General features: G+C 37.7%; 1 protein-coding gene across 2 annotated transcripts in view; it reads right to left on the minus strand.

Annotated features, from left to right (window-relative positions):
* The window catches only part of LRP2 (LDL receptor related protein 2), a 197591-nt gene that overhangs the window by 77322 nt on the left and 99089 nt on the right, over positions 1-21180 (minus strand). For both annotated transcript variants that reach the window (XM_041774050.1, XM_041774051.1), the window contains 10 exons: positions 20237-20485; positions 19011-19222; positions 18023-18207; positions 16823-17051; positions 14692-14869; positions 12170-12298; positions 6753-6919; positions 5868-6011; positions 2168-2277; positions 221-398 (listed from right to left, as the gene is read on the minus strand). In XM_041774050.1, coding sequence (XP_041629984.1) covers positions 221-398; positions 2168-2277; positions 5868-6011; positions 6753-6919; positions 12170-12298; positions 14692-14869; positions 16823-17051; positions 18023-18207; positions 19011-19222; positions 20237-20485 — 1781 coding nt within the window. The remainder of the gene's footprint in view (positions 1-220; positions 399-2167; positions 2278-5867; positions 6012-6752; positions 6920-12169; positions 12299-14691; positions 14870-16822; positions 17052-18022; positions 18208-19010; positions 19223-20236; positions 20486-21180) is intronic.

Raw genomic sequence — 21180 nt, forward strand, 5'->3', positions numbered from 1 at the left:
ACATTATTCTATAAGGAACTAGGGATATACTAGAAAAAAGGCACTTCAACTAGGGCAATATTTGCTCTAGGGAAAAAGGTTATTACAAGAAAGGGCAATAAAACACTGGCCCAAGTGGCCCAAGTGGCCAAGTGAGGTTGTTCAGGAACCACAGCCAGACAAGGAACAATCAGTATCAGCCACACAAGCTCAGCAGTAAAGACCAACAGGGTATGCATACCACTCCTGTGCTGGTGACAGCCCAGTAGAGTTTCTGCTCCTTGATATCAAGGGTGATAAACTCCAGGTGTTCAAGGTTCCCAGTGAAGAGAACTTTTGGGAATGTGCCATCCATGTTAGCACTTGCAATCTTGGCAGGAACACCACTGTCTGTTCCTTGGTCCGACCAGTATAGTTTCCTATAACCATGAAAAACACAGGCATTTCATAAAACAGACAGTTTCATTCAATATATAAATGGAAAAAATAAGTGTATTTATCATCCTCAAAATGTGCACAATTCAATGGAGGAAGTCTGAAATGCTAATATCTTGAGACATGCAAAGTGGAGGAGTATTTAGCTGGCATTCTATCAATGTCTATATATTTCCTAGCTATTACTGGGGAAGAGGGTATTTAAATGGTATCTAAAATAGGATGCTAGCATCCTACATTAGTGAGGGATACTTTACCTGGGTTGGATGGGTTGGAAGCTTATGACTAAGAAAAAGCCTACACCAATGGTCAATAATCCCTTTTAAAGAATCACACACTGTGCACTGTGAAGGACAAAGCTCATGTAAGAGTTGTCAAAAGTCCCTCCCTGCTCACCTCTCAGGCCAGTTATTTAATCTTTCTCCAAATGATCATCTAGTACAAGCCCAGCTACTTTCTTTTCTGACTTCTGTGATGAAAAATGCAGTATTACCCACAAACCCTAATTGTCACACAGAGTTCCCAAATCCATAATTTGTTAAAACTTCACTAAAATATATGAAGGGTTGTTTTCCATGTCATTTGTGGGCATACCTTCTATATTTGAATCCAAGTGTCCATTCCTTTCTATCTCATCTGCTGCCATAGCCTAGGGAGACAATGTTTTTATCTCTTTTAATCCTCTTTCCCCTGCAAACCCCTTCATTCCATCCCAGAAATCTCATCTTCAAGTCTAAACTTCCCTGCTTCTCATTTTTCAAACTCTTGACATTCTCTGCTTTGACCAAACTCTCCCATCTCTTCCCTGCTCCTATTTTATTTCTTCCATTGAGCCTGTTCTTCACTCTTAAGCCTGCACTTGAGCCTGCACTTCCAAACCTTCAGTCCCTCTCTGCCTGGACCTAATGCATAACCATTTTAGCAACATCCTTATTTATTTTCCTCATCTCCCATTGTGCTTATCTTGCTAATCTCTGGCCCTGAGTTCCTGTCATAATTTTCTTTCTCCTCTCAAATTCCAGGCTACCAAAAGTTTGCTGGACGAGGTCACAAAACTTCAGAGTTCACTAAAAATTTAAGCTACCTGACATTAGCTGAGAAACCTTCTCCCTAGCTGAACACTTTCTCCTAACTGGTCTCCCTGCCTCTGGCCTCTTCCTCTCTGATCCTGACCCATCTTTCTGAAATACAAATTTGATTCTATCATTCCCTTCCTCCAAATTCCTAGCTGGCTCCTTATTTCTCAAAAGAACAAAGTGCAACTCCTTAGCATGGTGACTTCAAAGTCCTTCCAGGATTTGTGCCCAGATGCCTTTAGTTTCCATCTTGTCAACCACCCCTAACTTGGACACTCTGGTTCCAGACCTCTATGCCCTCATGCGAAACACTGAAATGCTTCTGCACCTTCACTGCTCACTTGACCTCAAGAACCACTCCCCAGTTCCACCCTATTCTCTACTTAGGGGAAGCCTCCTAATCTTTCAAGTTCTTTTTTTTTTCCTTCAAGTTCTATTTCAAATGTTATCTAGTCCAGTGTTGCTAATTTAAAGAACATAGAGCAAAACACAAATTACAGCCTTCATGCTAAATATGATTCAGAGTTATTTCTCTTTCTCATCCAGATCTGTATTTTTCAAAGGGTTGGCATATGAAATCAGAAAAGGTCCTAACTTTGAAATCTTCCATTTTATCAGGCATAATATTAACAAGAATGGTGCTGCATGGAAAACATGTGTCATTTATGAACACTCACCCATTAACAGGATCAACAGTTATGCCAACTGGACTACCAACTCCAAGAGCTGTCCCATCATTGGTAATCAGTGTTTTTCTGTATCTGACATCTCCCTGGAGTTTCAAGACCTGCAGCACAAAATCATTTATTAGAACTGAGTTTCATAAGGGGAAACAAAGAAAGCTGAGATGAAGGAGACCTTACACACACAACAAATTCCAAAGCGCGATTAGAAATGAATGGGAGGGTTTGTGTGAGATTCAGATAATCCCTAATTGCATTTCAGGGCTATGAGGAAATCAGCTCAATAGAAAGTGAGTATGAAAAGCAAAATCAGCCCTCAAATTCCTATTTCAATTCACCTCAAGTTTCAGGAGAGGGAATTTATATAGATAAAAGAAGGATTCAAATGAGTAAACATACAGACTCATTGCCTAAGAGAAACCACAAAAATGTCTTCAGAAAAAGATACAGGAAAACACCGGAAAGCAAATGGGAGCCCCACAGCTCTCTGGCATCCCAATGATGGACATGGCACCCAGTGGCCCATCACTGTAAACAGTTGACCAAACAGTCCGAATTTACTCAAAGTGAATTCTGTGCCAGGTTGACAGCGAGAGTTACAATGCAAGAGTTCAAATCCCTGATCTTCTAGATGTGACTGAGGCAAGTAAATTCACCTCTCTGATCTTAGTTTCTTTATTAGTAAGATGTGGATGATAATGGCACATTTTGCACGGAGCTACGAGATAATACATGTAAGGAGCTTAACACAGCGCCCAGTGTTGTGTTTCCTATCTTTTTTTTATTGGACACTTATCATTATGTGACAGACATTATATTAAGCATTGTTGGATCAAATCCCCACAATACGTCTGTGAGATAGATGCCCATATTACACAGGATGAAAGAGGCCTCGGGACATTTACTGACGTTCTCAGGGTTATCTATTTTTAATTATTATTGCTGTACTTGTTTAAACTAATGTTAATAGCATCCTGAAACATCACAGAAAACTATGGGTTACTAGAATAAAAGCAGTTTTTTATAGGAATAAGGCTATTCTAATATGCACTTAAGAGAGTCTGAGAGGAGAAGCAGCTAGTAAGAAATTATAAGATGTATGTTGATTGCTGATTTGCACGAAGGTTTTTCTATAAAGTTGCTTTTTAGATTATTTGTGTATCAGTGTTTACTTTTCTATCTTTGCCCTCTTTCTGTCTCTATATGTATTTTTTCCTCCCTCCTTCTCTTACACACACACACACACACACACACACACATACACACACACCTCTTTAATCCGTCACTCTTCTCTTTAAATTTTTGTCTCAACCTGTGTGGTATCTTTCTCTCTTTTTAATTTGCCTCTTTATGTCAAAATTTCTCTTCTTTTCCAGGGCCTAAGGATCTTTTTAGTTCAAAGGAAAGCTCTTTTGCTTGTTTTTTGGAATATATCAAATTCTCTCCCCCACAACATTCTGTACGCCTCTCTTTTCAGCTACAAAATTACATTTAGTGAATGGGCACACAGCTACCCCTAGTGGAAAACAATTTATTCAGTATTTCTTTCATTCTCAAATTTGAATTAAATATGAGTTACTCTTATGCTGGGGGTGGGGGGGATATTATTCACGTTAAACAGTAAACGATCACTCTGTGCCCTCACACAATCTAACATTCACCTGGGTCACCACTGATAACACCAAAGGAGAAAAATCAGTAAAAAACATTAAAAGGGCAATTTACCTTTGCATCCTTATTCTCATAGGTTCTCAGTGACTATTCTAAATATATTGGTGGTTTGAGGGAAACAAGGACTCTATATTGACAGGATTCCTTAATGTCAAGAAGTACTTTTAGTTACTGATACCCCATTTTACAGATATGAAAGCAGAGGCTCAGATAAGTTAAGTAAATTGTCCAAGGTCAAATACTTGTGAATGGAGGAAATACAGTGCTGTCCCCAGTCACAAAATGCATTTTTATATCTGAGTCTTTATCAAGTGTTTTTCTCTGCCTGGGAGGCCTATTCTCTACTTCTTCAGTTGGCAGAAATGGTCATCTTTCAGGATGCAGTTCACAAGTAACTGGTTCTCCTGTCATTTCCCCTCTGCCCCTTACCCAAATACACATTCACATGTACGCACACACATTCACACACTCACTCCACAGTTATTCCTTTACCCAGTGCCTTTTCATTGTACCTAATACTGATGGAGGAAACATGTTCCCAGCTTTTGGAAAACTATCCATTTAAAAGGGAAGTTCCCCATTTATAAAGCAAGAGACCAAAAAACAAGGGTAGGAACATATTAATTGTCATTCAGAATGAAGATGTACTAAGCAGATGTGCATTTGGAATTAAGGGTTTGAAGCAGTCAACTGTGCCAATGTTTTGATGGGAGAGAGATATTTTTACTTGAGGTTATGAAAAAACACCTCTTGTCACTGTCAAGGGGGGTTACAGCAGGCGGGACTCCTGAAGTTCCCATTTATAACAAGTCAAAGTCAGAACACTGCCTGGTAATCAGGGCAGTGAAGCTGACCGTTGAAGCCAATTTCTTGAATTATGTAAAATTCAGGTTCTTATCTGAACAACAAAGGGCTCGAACCAGATGAGCCTCCAAGAGTCTGTTCATGTTAAGAGCTGACGATTCTATCTGGCTTGAGATATTTCAGAGGTTAGCAATTGTAGGGATTGCAAAATGTCCCCCTCGTTGTGAATGTTTACTACCGTTGCCTCCCCTCGGGAATGTTGTGAAAATTTAATGAGACCCTGTTTATGCAAGGACCTTTGTAAACTGTAAGCACTGTTCTATCAGAGAAGCATTTCCCCTGTCCAATCTGCTCTAACTCAGCCACTTGACTATATGCGCCTTCCTCACCTTCGTTCAGCATCTGTCTTTCTGATTACTCCACAGAGAACCTGTTGAGCAGCAGGTGCCTCTGCCAGAGCAGTGAACTGTGAACTCTCCAGAGCCTTGCTAACGAACTGCCCCACTGGCAAGACTACCCCCGCCATCCTTCTTTAGAAATTTTCACTTTCAAAATTAGGAATTAATAGTCCCTTATATGTTTTAACTTTTTCCTAGAATGGAGCAAACCAATACTAGTTCAGTTACCTCTGATTTACTTCATGTGATTGCATACCGGTACCTCATCTAGAATTTCTTCTGGGAATTGAAGTAAAAAGAACACTTATCACGACGAGAAAAGTATCAAAGGAATTAGAATCAAGTTTCGACTTTCTGTTTCACTGTTAGAAAAACTGTATGGAGCCATAGAAAGATTTCCATCTTAGAACAGAGGTAACCTATAAACTTGGTTTGGACTGAAATAGCGTTACAGACTTGATGAGGAAAGATAGGGAAAATTTCCTACCTACCATATTCTTCCATACTTAATGCTGAATTCCTTATGAGATTTTTCAATTATCTTTTTATATATTTTTACAGACTTCTAAAGTCCTTTTATATGAACAAGTTAGTATTGATGCCTAGGAGGAAAATAAAATAGAGGAGTAGAAAGTTCCAATAATTTATTTCTAAGGTGGATTTACTCCTCTACTTCTAAGACTTACAGTTCATACAGATAGCTCCTCCCATTTGCTTCCTGCAGAAAAATAATTTCAAAATCTAGGAGAGCATATCCTGAGAATAGCTGTTACATGCATCAAAAACCAGGGTTCGTATGAATAGTATTACGGAATCATTACCTCAATTGATGGAGTTCCAGGATTGGTGTAATAAAAGTTTCTTGATATCCAATCTAAGGCCAGGCTCATGGAAGACCCCAACCTCGATAGAGAAACTAATACTGTCCTGTTGGTGCCATCTGTCTTTACTCTGTGAATTTCACCCTGGAGAGAAAGACAAGGAGAGGTGAGCTATTTCATGGCCACAGCTTCTACATGGAAGCGCTTTCTTCTCTGCCAGCTGCTATGTTCCTCATTTGTAAGAGAGGGATAAATTCTCTTTGCCCCTTCCCCATCCTCACAGCTTTCTCCTCCAAAGGGTGAGCTCTGATAGAAAGGGAACCAAAGGTGTGCTCTCTTTATCCTGGAGGCAAAGATGCTGATGAAGACCCCAGCAGCCACATCAAATGCTTTCCTGGAACTCCTTCAGAGAACTACTGCTTTTTGTCTTGAGTTACAATCATTTTTATGTTCATCCAATATCTTCTACTAGCCTAAAGCTCCTTAAGAGCAAGTTTTGTTACTGCTTCTTCTTGGTATGTATTCTACAGCAGAGGTCATTAATTCAGTGCAGAGCAAATAGTAGGCACTTAATAAATACTTGCTGGCTGAATAAAGAAATAATATTCAATAGCTTAAATGTGCTTATTATCTGATCTTTGCTCTAGGCCAGCCTCTTATATCCACCCTTCACTGAGTCAAAAAAAAAAACTTAGTGGTACTATATGTTAATTAACTGAATTTAAATATAATTAAATTTTAAAAAAACTTAGTGGTAAATTAATTTATTTCTGGACCATTTCCCTTTTATCCACCCAGCAAAAGTTTGCTTATAAAGAAGGCATTGGTGCAGGTAGGTTCTTTTGAAGAACAAGTTATATACTTTGAATGTTACTCAAAACTTACTGGATTCTCAACCCAATAGATGAACTGCTCCGAGTCATCAAATTCAACATCATAACCGTTCATCACCCCTGCTATGGGGACCATAGCATCATTGCTCTTCACCTCAGGATTAAGGGAGATTCCAAAAATTATACTGTGTCTTACGGTTATTAAGAAAGGTTGATCATCTGTGAAAATAGAAGAATATCAGTCAAAATTATATCCCATTATTCCCAGACATGTAGAGTAATGGAAGGCAGTGGATTGTTATCTCATAGGATGAGATGACCTTGCAGCTTTGCAGCAATAAATATCATAGATGATACATATTTCATCAAACAATCTAGGGCCTTGGATCAAGTTTCAGAGGGCTGTCAGGGCATCAGGCCTCCAACTCTATCTACATACAGTGTTCCTGGACTTCCTTCTGCTCCTGGCAGATGAGTATTTACCTTATTCTTCATGAATTCCTTGCTTATGCTAAAAAAGTATCTGTTTGTTAAGCATCACAATTTGCACATAGATAAACCTCACTAGTACCCAATAATTCACGAAAAAGAGACTTGGATTTGGGGGGAAAATGTGAAAGAAAACATATGGACTATTCTTGGTGAATGGAAATTTATTAGTTTCAATATTATCAAGTGGGGCCTAGTGTTTATTACACACTTTAACTACTAAATAAATCCCATTTATAATCTCCCCAATTGTTGTTTGACCAACGGCTATCTTCCGCACTTGATTCTAACTCCCAAAGGGCAGTAACTATGTCTGATTTGCTCACTATCATATCCTCAAACCTGACATGTAATAGTTGCCAATAATTATTTGCTAACTAAATGAATGACCACATAAATGAATAAATGGATGCATAAATGAATATGCAAATACTGTCTTCTAAAATTCTCAAGAGTGGGGCGTGTAGGTGGCTTTGGTCAGTTGGGTGTCTACCTTCAGCTTGGGTCATGATCCCAGGGTCCTAGCATTGAGCCCTGCATCGGGCTCCCCCATCAGCGGAAAGTCTGCTTCTCCCTCTTCTCTCTGTGCTCTATCTCTGTTTCCTTCTCTCAAATAAAATTTAAAAAACTAAAGTATATAAACAAACAAAAAGTTCTCAAAAGTATCTCTACCTTGCAACTTAAACATCCTGATAATTTCTTATTCAAACTATCAGTTCACTTAACCTCCTTAACAAGAAATAAGATCCTTTTTCAAAGATAATCTTTATCCTAGCTATAGTCTCTTTATCAGAAAATCTAAATTGATGAAACTCGTGAGTGGGGTTTTATTTATACTTATCTCTAAAAAGGAAAACTGGAATGAGAGTTTTGTGGTATGAAGACATCTACATAAAATATATCACAATTAAGCAAAATTAAAATGATTAATCATTGCATAATTTTCATCTGCTAAAAATGATGTTTTCATTATTTTAATAATCTGGAAAGCTTAAGATCTTCAAAGGGATTACTTTGGTTCTTTACTTATTTTAACACCTTATTAGCTTTTCCTTGTTCCTGGCGTTTCTATTACTAAAAATAATTTAGCATTTATTAACCTACTAAACATTTAGAGTAAATATTGCCAACAATTAATGCTGCATATTTTACAAGTCCTACAACATACAGCATTAAGTCTTTTCCAATAAATCTGCAAAGTTGTCTTCTACTGAGGCCAAAGCAGCTTGCAGGGGCTATGTGAGAGTTTAACTCACAAGTCTGTTCTCTCTCAACTGCTCCACATTGTCTCTCTTCTGAACAAATTCAATAGCCATAAATAATCACCCCTATTTATTGTGAATATGTGCCACATAGTATGCACTAAATATTATTTCATTTGATTTATCTCCCTAAAGCTTCATAATCCTGTTTGTTAGGTCATTATCTATCCCCACCCACCAAACTTTCAAATAAGGCACAAAGAAATTAAGCAATTTAACCAAGGTCACAAGGCCAGGTCCTCAGATTCCAAAACTTAGGTTCTATTTTTTTTAAGTTTTTATTTATTTATTCATGAGAGAGACAGAGAGACAGAGAGAGACAGAGACACCGGCAGAGGAAGAAGCAGGCTCCATGCAGAGTGCCTGACATGGGACTCGATTCCAGGTCTCCAGGTTCACACCCTGGGCTGAAGGAGGCGCTAAACCTCTGAGCCACCAGCTGCCCCAAAACTTATGTTCTTAATCACTACTCTGCAAAAAGTGCAGGCCAAGTACTAGTTATCGAATGTCAAATTACCGCTCATTCCATTTCATTTAACTGCAGTAATATACTATGAAAACTATTAGGGGTTTGGATGTACCTTGAAATTATATTAATCATATTAAGATATTTAATTATTTATTCATTTTTTATTTTAATTATTTATTTTCCTTTTGCCAAAGTCTCAACCAAAGCTCTGTTTAGGGCCTATAAAACTATATCCATCAAACACGGGCCTTCTGGATTTGTCCAAGAAGCTCTTCTCTCAAGCTCTTTGGCCACTATTCCTTTGTAAGAGGGCTGTGTCTCGGGCCCTTGATCTGATTACTGCTGGTGTATTTGAGAGGGCTGCCCACTAATGACCATTTATGGGCAATCAACCAGAGGGTGGGTGTCATTTAGTGCTGTGTTGACAAAAGGTGTGAGAGAGCAAGGGCAAAAACGATGCCAGGGTAGTGCTATATAAAGCTGACATTTGAGACAAGTGGCATAAAGGAGGGTACACTTTGTGGGAAACAAAAAAGGAGTGATTTTATGATACTATACAGCAATAAAGGAGCAAACGGCTGAAAAACACAGCACTGAAGATGGAGCAAAGAAGGTTATTGGAGGGCTTGTCATTCACTCAATAGTCACTGAGTGCTACTGCATGCTATAGGCAATGAACACCTATGAACAAATCAGGTGGAGGCTTAATCCTCAAGGAACTTAGAGTCTACAGAACAAGGCAAAGTATATAGACTCTTAGGATCTCCAATGATAATGGCCTCAAAGAAAGATGCACAGAAGTACCTGGGGTTAAAGAATAAAAAAAAAAAAAAAAAAAAAAAGAAGTACCTGGGGTTGGATGGGTAGGATTTCAGGAGAAAGTGACTTTTAAGCCATCATAGGACAGCATGGCTCTCACTCTTTTGAAATAAAAATCATTTCTTCATTTTCATTCTTTATGTCATGATCCCATTCAGATTAGTGTTACAGAGCACAAAAGTACAGAGACAGCAGTCAGGAATGGGAAATTGGTGATGTAATTGAAGAGCACCATTTATTACTCCCTAACAAGGTCCTCTGTAATTCAGACCTTGCACTAACTGACCAGTGCCTCAACCTTTCCACCATTGTGCAAACAGTGTTTTCTTCTTACGTTGCACATAGTCACTGAAACAATTGCCTTGTGTCCCTCAGATGGAGTTAGAAACCTGTTTTGGATTTCAGGTTGTTTATTGTAGAGTATGCTGGGGAGATGTTTTGGTTTGCTTCTTGTTTATATATTTGTTTTTTGGCATTGTGGAGAACATATTTTCTCAAGAATAAAAAGCTATTTCATACAGAGAAAGTTCTGTTTTAAATTTTGTAACATGAAATTAGGAAAAAAATAGCTCATAATTCCCTTACCCAACTATAACCACTATTTGTTCTCATGTGCATTGTTTTCCAGATCTTTCTATTCTTTTTTTTTTTTTTTTAAGATTTTACTTACTTTATTTAGAGAAAGAAAGAGCATATGAGGTAGAGGAGGGGCAGAAGGAAAGGATAGAGAGAATCTCAAGCAGACTTTGTGCTGCGCACAGAGCCCATCTCAGGGCTTAATCCCACAACGCTGAGATCCAGACCTGGGTCGAAATCCAAAGTCAGACACTCAACCCACTGAGCAACCCAGACACCCCTTTCAGACCTTTTTAATGCATATTTTTCCATGGCCAATACTGAACAGTATCTGCTTTTTCACTTAACCTTATCACATAAGCACTTCCAAAGATATTCCAGACACTTGGTAAACAGTATTTTAAAAGCTATTTAACTCGTAAATCAAGTAAAATGTTTTCATCCATAAATGTTAACAAGTCTTTTAAAGCTTCTTATTGAAAAAAATGTGCAACTTTGTTTTTAGTTAACATATATTGGCATTAAGTTACCCAACTGGTACTCAGAAATCAGTTGAGAAATGCTAAAAAAGTTTCACCTCAGTAAAGTCAGCCATGGAAAACCACTAGTGGAATTATTTGAGAAACAACAAAAGCTACTATTTAGATATCAATCACCATCAGATAGTAATATTGATTACACCAATCCTCAATGCACAGTTCAATGATCTTTGTGTGGTGAAAGAATGCTTTGTATCCAAAATGTCTATAGCCCAGTTTAATCTTCTGCTGAAAGACTCGGAGGACACACTAAATTAAACAATGTCAACAAGGATTAGGTGCATAATAAGTCTCTGAAGAAAAACAGCAAATGCCAATCCCTTTGTGAGCATTACCAATAATTAAAATCTTTCATCATGAAAGTATCATTGCAAAATATTATATCTTGGTGGAATTCGATTTTCAGTAAGCCTACATCTGCAAAATCTGTAAACACCATTAATTTCCTGGATTCAGCATAAATTTTCCACTTGAAAACTAACTTTCCCTCTAGACTAGGATACAATTTTCTCTTAGCTTAAGAATTTTTATCATTAAATATTTAATTTTAACTTCTCTGCAATCATTTTTGTCAGTACCAAACCACATTCACTCTACTGAGAAATGAAAAGAACTTGTATTTAGAAAAACTTTTCAGATTTTCAAGCAAAAGGTGAATGACTTTTAAAAAGACTTTATTATGTATCTAGTACATACTCTGGCAGAAATCTCTTTTGTGGATTAACTGTATCTTTCCCTTTTGTTCTTACTCCCTAAAGTACTTTAGTATAATTCTCTGCATACATTTCTATCAACCTAGTAAAATATCTAGGGTGAGATGAAGATTACATTGCTCCAATAGTCACTTACATCTTTCACACAAAGAAAACTCATTTTTAAACTACCAGATATTAATTACTGAAATTGGTGTCAGAAGACCTATGCTAGAACATTCATCATTGACTACGATAACAATAAAAACAAGATAAGGAACCTGGAAAATAAAGCCATATACAAGTGTCAAGAAGTTTTACTTCTTAAGTACAGAATTTGGAACTTCCTTTTATCATAGCTTGTCTAAGTATAACCAGGTAAGAGAAAATGTGAGGTTAAAGATTATTGCATCACATGCACACATAATATGGGCTTCACATACAGAAACTATGTTACAGCTGAGATGTTCACTTCAATCACCGCAGAGAGCATGTACTCTAGATACTCGCTGAATCAAAGGGAACACAGCACACATTCCATTAGCAAGTGGCTTGAGATGACACTGCTTTGCTAAACTATGGAGAATTCCACTTTCAGGGCACACATAAAGGGCATACTGTACCTTTCAAGCAAGTCACAGAATCATGAGAAAGACTCCATCCCGAAGGACAAGCACAGGAATAAAGGTGTGGCCTCTGTGAGGAAAGTAAGCATAGATGGCTGCAGGAGGAAGAAGCACATGAATTTTCACCTGTAATAGAAAAAGAAAAGAAGAAACATTAATGAATGGAAGACTTCCGACATTAAAGTGTACAAAATAAACTGATCAAGAAAATGTGGTATACACACTATAATATCATTCAGCCATAAAAAAGAAGAAAATCTTGCCATTTGCAACAGCACAGATGGACCTTCAAGGCGCTTACACTAAGTGAAATAAGTCAGAATAGTACATGATCTCACTCATATGTGAAATCTAAGAAAAACCAAATTCATGGAAAGAACAAATTGGCGGTTGCCAGATGCATGGAGTAGATGGTGGGCAAAATGGATAAAGGTGGTCAAAAGGTAAAAACTTCCAATTATAAGATAAATAATCCTAGGATGTGATTTACAGTATGATGACTATAGTTAACAATACTGTATTATATATTTTTAAAGTAGTTAAGAGAGTAGATCTTAAAAATTCTCATCATACACAAACTTTGTAACTTCATATAATGGTGGATATTCACTAAACTCATTGTCTTGGTCACTTCATAATATATACATATATATGAAGTCATTATCTTGTATACCTAAAAAGACAATGTTATATGTCAAATTTCTCCCAACACAAATAAATAAATTTTTAAATGTGCAGTCATGCTGTTATTGTCCTCCCAAAGACCCCCAGTTGAGACACAAGTACATTAAGTTACCTCTGTTGGTATGGTTTCTTTTTTTTCCTAAACTGCTCTACTCATCATGCCTTCAACACAAGATTCATAAGAGGAACAAAAGAGAAATGACTTGCTCAAGGTCACAGACCAATCCTGTCTATAACCAGATTATGAACAAATAGCCACTGAGTAACTCGGAGCTTAGTAATAGAAATATGATGCCAAATAGTATGTGTCTCCTTGCCTGATCTAAGAGATCTTTTTACAGTAACTGAAATCAATGTGCATATTCCCTTTGTGACCTTGACATTTTACCTACTGTGGTCCAAGTTTTGGACAGTAATCTTTAGATAGTAATCTTTTATTTTTCTATTGATGACATCTTTGTGTGTCTCTGCTTTTTAAAATAAGGGATCCTAGGATGCCTGGGTGACTCAGTGGTTGAGTGTCTGCCTTCAGCTCAGGGCATGATCCTGGGGTCCTGGGACTGAGTCCTGCATTGGGTTCCCTACAGAGACCCTCCGTTTCCCTCTGCCTATGTCTCTGCCCCTCTTTGTGTCTATCATGAATAAGTAAATAAAATCTTTTCTTAAAAAATAATATAAGGGGGTAGCCCCCGTGGCACAGAGGCTTAGCGCCACCTGCAGCCCAGGGCGTGATCCTAGAAGACCAGGGATCGAGTCCCACATCAGGCTCTCTGCATGGGGCCTGCTTCTCCCTCTGCTTGTGTCTCTGCCTCTCTCTCTCTCTGTGTCTCTATGAATAAATAAATTTTTAAAAAAATAATAATAATATAAGGGATCCTGTGTACATCCCAAGCTCACAGGATGTCCTCTAGATAGATCTTTTATGTTCTTATTACACATGTTGCATTAGATTCATTAATTCATTCATTCACTCAAATAATGTTCACTATGTACTAAACACCATTCTAAGCAGTGACAATACTGTAAACATGGGCAGATATTCTAACAAAGGGAGACAGAATTAAACTCATAAATTATGTGATTGTAAGATGTGAAGGTAATGAGCCAAAGAATTACGAGAGGGGTAAGCTATTTTAGATAGGGTAGTCAAGGGCCACTGAAGAACATTTGAGAGAATCCTAAATGACATTGAAGAGGCAACTCAAGCAGAAATCTGGAGGAGGGGTGTTCCAGGTAGTAGAAAGGACTGCTGCAAAAATTCAGAAGTAGGAAGTAGCCTGGTATGCTTCTGGACCAAAATGAAGTCCAGCGTGGCAACAGTAAATGGAGAAGAGACAAAGAAAAAAGGCCATCATTCTGAAGAATGATGAGAAAGCACTGCAGGGGTTGGGGAGAGTAGTTCTTTGTTTTTTAAGAGAGAATATTAAATGAAGATTCATCGACTCATCCCTCATCCCACCAGAAAGAACACTACCAATGCCAAATTTTTAAATTACTTCGCCACACACACCATACATTTAGGATGACTTGGAGTGGCTGCATCACAGCACCTACAGGGCACTGGTGCCATAATAAATGAGTCCTGAGACTATCACAGAGACAGTTGCCAATTGCTGAATAAAACGACACAATTTATATCTACTGTTGTTACACACAAGATTTTAGTTTACTGAGGTAAATAAAAGTAATGGAAATGTTAGGACTGGGGTGGTTGGAAAAGAAAGGAAAGAAAATGTACTGCCCAAACAAATAGGTCTGCAACATTGTACATTCAGCATTCCCAGAACAAGTGTTTTCCAAGCTAATTCCCAGGCAGATGTCTCTGTATTACTTACCATCTGGTTGTTTCACCGGATGAACTGCAACAACCCCAAGGGGCTGAGGAACATTACGAATTATGACTGACTGGTTCCCACCATGCCACTTATTGGCTTGAACAACCTGATAAGTAGAGCGGTCTGTCCAGTACACAGAATCTTCAAAGAGAGTTAGGGCATAGGGATGTCGCAGAATCTGTGAAGCCAAAGAGAACAATGAGACTTTGCCCAGAAATAAAAACCAAAGTGAAACAATGTAGGAAAGGACATCTGCCCAAGAAGATGGGTTCCTCTCTAGCATTTAATTATTTAATAAGGACATGGGGAAGTCATTGTTCGAGAGACAAAAAATGCACTGCTTAACCTATATATATATAATATATAATATATATATAATATATATATATATATATATATCTCCCATTATACCACTCTAAATTCTTTCACCTATGTGTGTCATTTAGTCTTTCTTTTTACTCTGGTAATTATACTGGGCGCCATTTTTCAAATGAAAGCAACATTGAAGTGCAGAAATTAAGGTCACTCATCGGGATCCATTATTTCCAAGCCTTAGTCCCCATCCCATTATCACTACTCTTTATCCAGTGCAATTTCTGCCACTCATAGATTCATACGAACCCCTGAAGGTAGGGAGACCCTGGCAAGTTCCCTTAAAGCCACAGAATTATAAACAATGACAATTTTATTATTTTTTAGATTTATTTATTTTAGAGAGAGAGCATGAGCAGGGGGAGGGGCAGGGGCAGAGACAGAGGGGGAGAGAAAGAGAAGACTCCCTGCTGAGCACAGAGCTCAATGAGGGGCTTGATCTCAGGCCCTGAGCCACCCTGGCACCCCAACAATGACAATTTAATTTTTTTAAGATTTTATTTATTTATTCATGAAAGACACACAGAGAGAGGCAAACACATAGGCAGAGGGAGAAGCAGGATCCGTGTGGGGAGCCTGATGCAGGTCTCGATACCAGGACCCCAGGATTATGACTTGAGCCAAAGACAGACGCTCAACCACTGAGCCATCCAGGTGCCACAATGACAATTTTAAACTAAAGTCAGTGGGCACCCCGGGTGGCACAGCGGTTTAGCGCCCCCTTCAGCCCAAGGCCCGATCCTGAAGTCCTGGGATCAAGTCAGGTGTCAGGCTCCCTGCATGGAGCCTGCTTCTCCCTCTGCCTGTGTCTCTGCCTCTCTCTCTCTCTCTCTCTCTCTCTCTCTCTCTCTCTCTCCCCCCCCTCCATGAATAAATAAATAAATAAAAATCCTCTTTAAAAAATTAAATAAATAAATAAGCAAATAATAAATAAATAAATAAATAAATAAATAAATAAAGGTCAGTAACAGCTTTTGATAATACATTATGTTCTATGTTTTCCCATTTAACTTGTGAAAATAAATTCACCAGAATTTTCTGCATAAAAATTAACATATAGAATTGTTGAATCAGCTTCTCCCTCTATGTCTCTGCCTCTTTCTGTGTGTCTTTCATGAATAAATAAAATCTTTAAAAAAAGAAAAATTGTTGAATCAACGTTGAATACCTAAAACCAATTAGAGTTGTATATCAATTATACTCCAGGGCAGCCCCGGTGGCGCAGCAGTTTGGCACTGCCTGCAGCCTGGGGTGTGATCCTGGAGACCTGGGAATCGAGTCCCACATCGGGCTCCCTGCATGGAGCCTGCTTCTCCCTCTGTCTGTGTCTCTGCCTCTGTGTGTGTGTGTGTGTGTGTCTATGAATAAATAAATAAAATCCAAAAAAAATTATACCCCAATAAAAATATGAAATATATAACAAGCTATGATTTAATTGATAAATCCAAATATAAATTATTAATTTTTGCTCTACACTTTTTTAAGGTATAGAAGCAACAGAATAGCATCCACCAATCCACTAAATCACACAAACTATTCATCTTTCCTGGACATACACAATCTGACCATGAACTAGATTAAAAATATTTATTTTCTGTTAGTATGAAAAGATGGATTGGCCCTCATTCCTGCTGATATTTCCTAGATTGGCCTTGTAATGTCTAAGACACAATAATTTCTTACTTTTCTTGTTACTCCATATGATTTCAACTAAGCCGCTCTTGTGGGCTCAGTTTAGTTTTCCTCAACACTAACTTACCAAATCACTGGCTATCACTTGTCTCCGATGCTGTCCATCATAATCACAATAGTCTATGTAATCAAGATAGGAATCTAAGAAGTAGAGCAGTCTGTTGGGGTAGTCAATAGTAATGCCACTGGGCCAGAAAATCTTGTCCTGAACAATAACAGTGCGCAGACTGCCATCCATGCTTGCTCTCTCAATACGAGGGTGATGGCCCCAGTCAGACCAGAACATCAAATGGTCACTGTGAAAAGAAATTAGTTACCAGTTGGAAAGGATATATTTCAATATGGAAAATAACCACCATTTTAATACAACATCATCTTTATGTTCTGTTTAAAATAAATCATCTCCAGTTCAGAAAATCTGTACAGAGTTTATTTCCTCTGAGTGTCACAAAGTAAAACTGTAATCATAAGCCATCTGGGTGTTTCTAAAATGTTCATAAAACATGCAGTACATTATGACAATGAAATGTCTCAATGTCTACTCATGTTTCTGTACAATCCACGAATACTTGATCTGGAAAAATCCATCTGGCCTTGTTTATCTACCCTGTCATTTTTTAAGATAAGAGTCAATTTATGCATCATCAGAGATTTATCATAAATTTCATAATACTTTACAACATCTAGGAAGTCTACGTTGCATCAAGCATAATTTTCCTAACTCACAATCCTAGAGAAAAGAATCTAAGTTAGAGAATCTTAATTCAAAGAAAGAAACAATCCAAGGTTTTGAAACACATAGAATGTCTCCTTCCCTTTAGGACCAGCAGGCAAACATTTTTCTTCCCTATATGACATAAAAGGGAACTCTAATAAACAACATGAAACTAGGGCAGACAAATCTTGCTTTTTTTGTTGTTATTTAACCATGATGTATCAAAGCTACAAAATGGCCCATCTACGGAATACTATTGTGTGCATTCATTAGAGACCTAATGATATAATTCTACAAAAATCAGTTCAATAATTTTATTACCAAGCTAATAAATCAATGTGTTCTTAAAGTGAACAACCAATTGCTCTTATGTACTTTAGGAAACAGATAAAGGAAGGATACCAATAACTCCTGGATGGTTACCATTTCTATAGAGATGTTCAAACAAGACTTCATTTAAAATTTTGAGGTATGCCTATCAGCACATCATGTTACTGTCATTTTTCCCCTCATAACCATGCCAAGGCAATATCATTTAAAAAAAATTCTTACCTAATTCTGGGGTCTAATGCTAGTCCCCTTGGATTTGATATATTCTTACTAATCAGCACAGTCCTGTGGCTACCATCCAGTTTTGATACTTCAATTGTTTCCAGTGCATAGTCTGTCCAGTAAAGATTGCGACCTACCCAATCTACCACAATACTTTCCGTCATAGTGACACCACTGTTAAGTATCTAAAGATAAAAGTGAACAAAAAGTGAATTCTAAAGACAGTTAATAAATGCAAATCTTGAAATTATATGAAAATCTAAAATAAGACAACTAAACTTGTCCTATGATTGCTTGTGAGCCTTAGAAAATTTTGTCTTCCATGTAGCTAACCACCAAATCAACAGTGGGGCAATATACTACATTTTGTAGAATTGAATATTCTAGGATACCTCTACTATTGGGTTCGTGTATAGTTTCATTTGGTATCAAAGTTTTTGCATTTAAACAAAAGCTCCATCCGTTCACTAAATTGACAATTCTGTGAAACTTTATAATGTTCACGTGCCAAAATAATATCTTTATTAATTAAATGCCAACAATTACAAAATAAAATCCTAAGGGTCAGAAGAAACAGAAGCATTAAGGCACAATAAACTGAAACTGTGGGAGATGGACTGAGATACATAACTAAATTAGAGCTAAGAAAAAGCAACCCTTTAACTCCACTGCATTTTCCTATGCTCTCATCCACTATAGAAAAAAAATTGTGAAGTCTCGTATCATGTGACCAGGAATTCAGAATCGTGGATCCTTCAGAGGCCACATTCTTATCTAAAACACCTATATATTGGGAGTTATGAATGTCCAGGCCACCTGGGTGCAACATGGCCCAGAGGGGAATACGTGAGCTACTTTCCTTCTCTGTGGTTTTCTTGAGCTGTGAGCTACCCAGGATGAGGTAGGACCTGCTCTCACTGGTGAGTAAGAGTAACAGACCCAAGACAGGGGGACTAGTCAAGCCAAAGATCAGGAGAAATGTACTTACGACTCTTCTGTCTGTTCCATTTTGAAAAGCACTCCAGATTTTACCCTGACTTCCATCAGACCAAAAGACACGACCACTGATTGAATCAAAATCAAGAGCTACAATGTGCGAACCATTCCGGACAACTGAATAGATATTGTGAACCTGGGAGGTGATATTGTCAGCAACGATCTGGTTCTGACTTGCCACAAGCAGCAAAAGACTTTCAGATGCTGTTCAAGGACAAAATGCAAAAATGTCAATGAATCTGGGAGAAACCACAATTAAGACATTTCTTAAGTATTTGATACAATACTTTTGATAATAGAAGGAAGATGTAACTCCAAGCTCTAATCATAGGGAAAACAAACAAAAGTCCTTATAAAAATTACTTATTCATTTCATGTTTATCTTAATAGCTGATTTTCATGAGTATTTAAAATGTGCTTTTTCCAAAATATCTTCCTTCTTTGAATTATACTCCAGTGTTTGTGTCAATATCTGGAGCAAAACCACTTCCATATTTCAAGTTACTACCTGTTGTTTTTGTACTTTTGAATTTTGCTTATCTTCCTTCCTAGAATTTTGCTTATCTTGTTTCTTAATAGAAGGAATTAAGTCTTAGATATTTTTGTTTTGTCTGAGGCATGGAGCTGTGGCAGAGACTTCTATTTCTCTATCCATATTTCCCCTTCACTTCCATTTTAGTAATAACTGATACCAAGCTTTAGCATGGCACACAGCCTTTATCCCCAATTTTAGCCCTTGGGCTATCTACCATCCAGACTCTGACTTGATAAAATAAAAAGTTTGTGTTACCTTTCTTTATTTGGTCACTTTGAAGCAGCCAAATCAATATCTTAATGCATAGTATGATCACTTTCACATCATAGAAAATGAATATTGGTTGAATTGAATTGATTAAGCACTATATAAATGCTTAAATATGATATAGAAATGATTTTTAAATAAAACACAAACCATTGATATTATTTTCAATAATATAAAATCATTTACCTATTTATGCTTTAACCTCTATTTTCCAAAATATGCCCAGATCTTTATGGGTATTAACTTATTTAATCCGCAGCGTATTCACTGAGGTTAAGAAGGTTACATAACCCATCCAGGATTCAAGTCCATTTGACTCTAACATTGTCAAATGCCTGCATGCAACATTTGATCTTAAACCCTGGTGTGTGCTATTAACACTGGCTGGAGTAGTTCACTTCAAGTTCAGCCATTACCTGTAACTTTGCAAGTCCTTCTGTCAGCATCTAACGTGTATTCTTTATCACACCAGCACCGGAAAGAACCTCTCATATTATAACAATGCTGGCTACAAAAGCCTGGAACATCACATTCATCTATGTCTTCACAGGTCTTAGAATCATTGGCAAGGAGGTATCCTGATGGACACAGGCATTGGGCTCCAAAGGGCCCCTGAACACACTGGTGAGTACAACCACCATTGGAATCTGAGCAGCTATCCTGGTCTAGAAGAAAGAAAACCACAGAGAAGGAAAGTCAGGATCTTTGAGTTTTTGGTTCACTCTGTTATAACAATATTCTCAAACAGTCTAATGCCATCTTCAATGTACTACCCAGGTAAGAGCTAAGAGCAGCATTCACTTGGATGAGCTCCACAGCCTAGTCATTGTCCGCTCTAATTTGCTTAAGGATTTACTACTGTCCTTCACAATCACTGGACTTAAACCACTTTTTTCACTAAAACCCTCTATTATAACACCATTTAGTGCAGTGAGAGAAACTTGGGGAAATCTTGCCGGCACCAAGAAACAATTGTCATTGATAAAGCATGCAAAGAGACCTAAATCACTTCCCACTTGCTTCCCGACATTCTTTTACCTATACAGAAATGGGACATAAGACTTCGACATTCAAGAGCAAGGGCTGGAAGATCTATGAAAGTGAATAAATGGAAAGGGAAAGGCAATTGGAACATTAGAAGGCACAGATCCACCAGCATGCCACCATTCCTTCCTCAGGGCCTCAATAGCAATACCTGAAGCCACTCAAAGTCCATGCATATGCCTGGGATGCAACTGCCTTCTATTGCCATGTATACTCTTAACTTATTTTTCAGAGTCATGATATGAAATATCTCCAGAGGGGGAAGTAAGTCAAAATGATTAGAATATTTTCAGCCCAAACATAACCCATATAAAAT

Source organism: Vulpes lagopus, chromosome 11 (assembly GCF_018345385.1).
Source record: "Vulpes lagopus strain Blue_001 chromosome 11, ASM1834538v1, whole genome shotgun sequence".
NCBI classification, from domain to species: Eukaryota; Metazoa; Chordata; class Mammalia; order Carnivora; family Canidae; genus Vulpes; species Vulpes lagopus.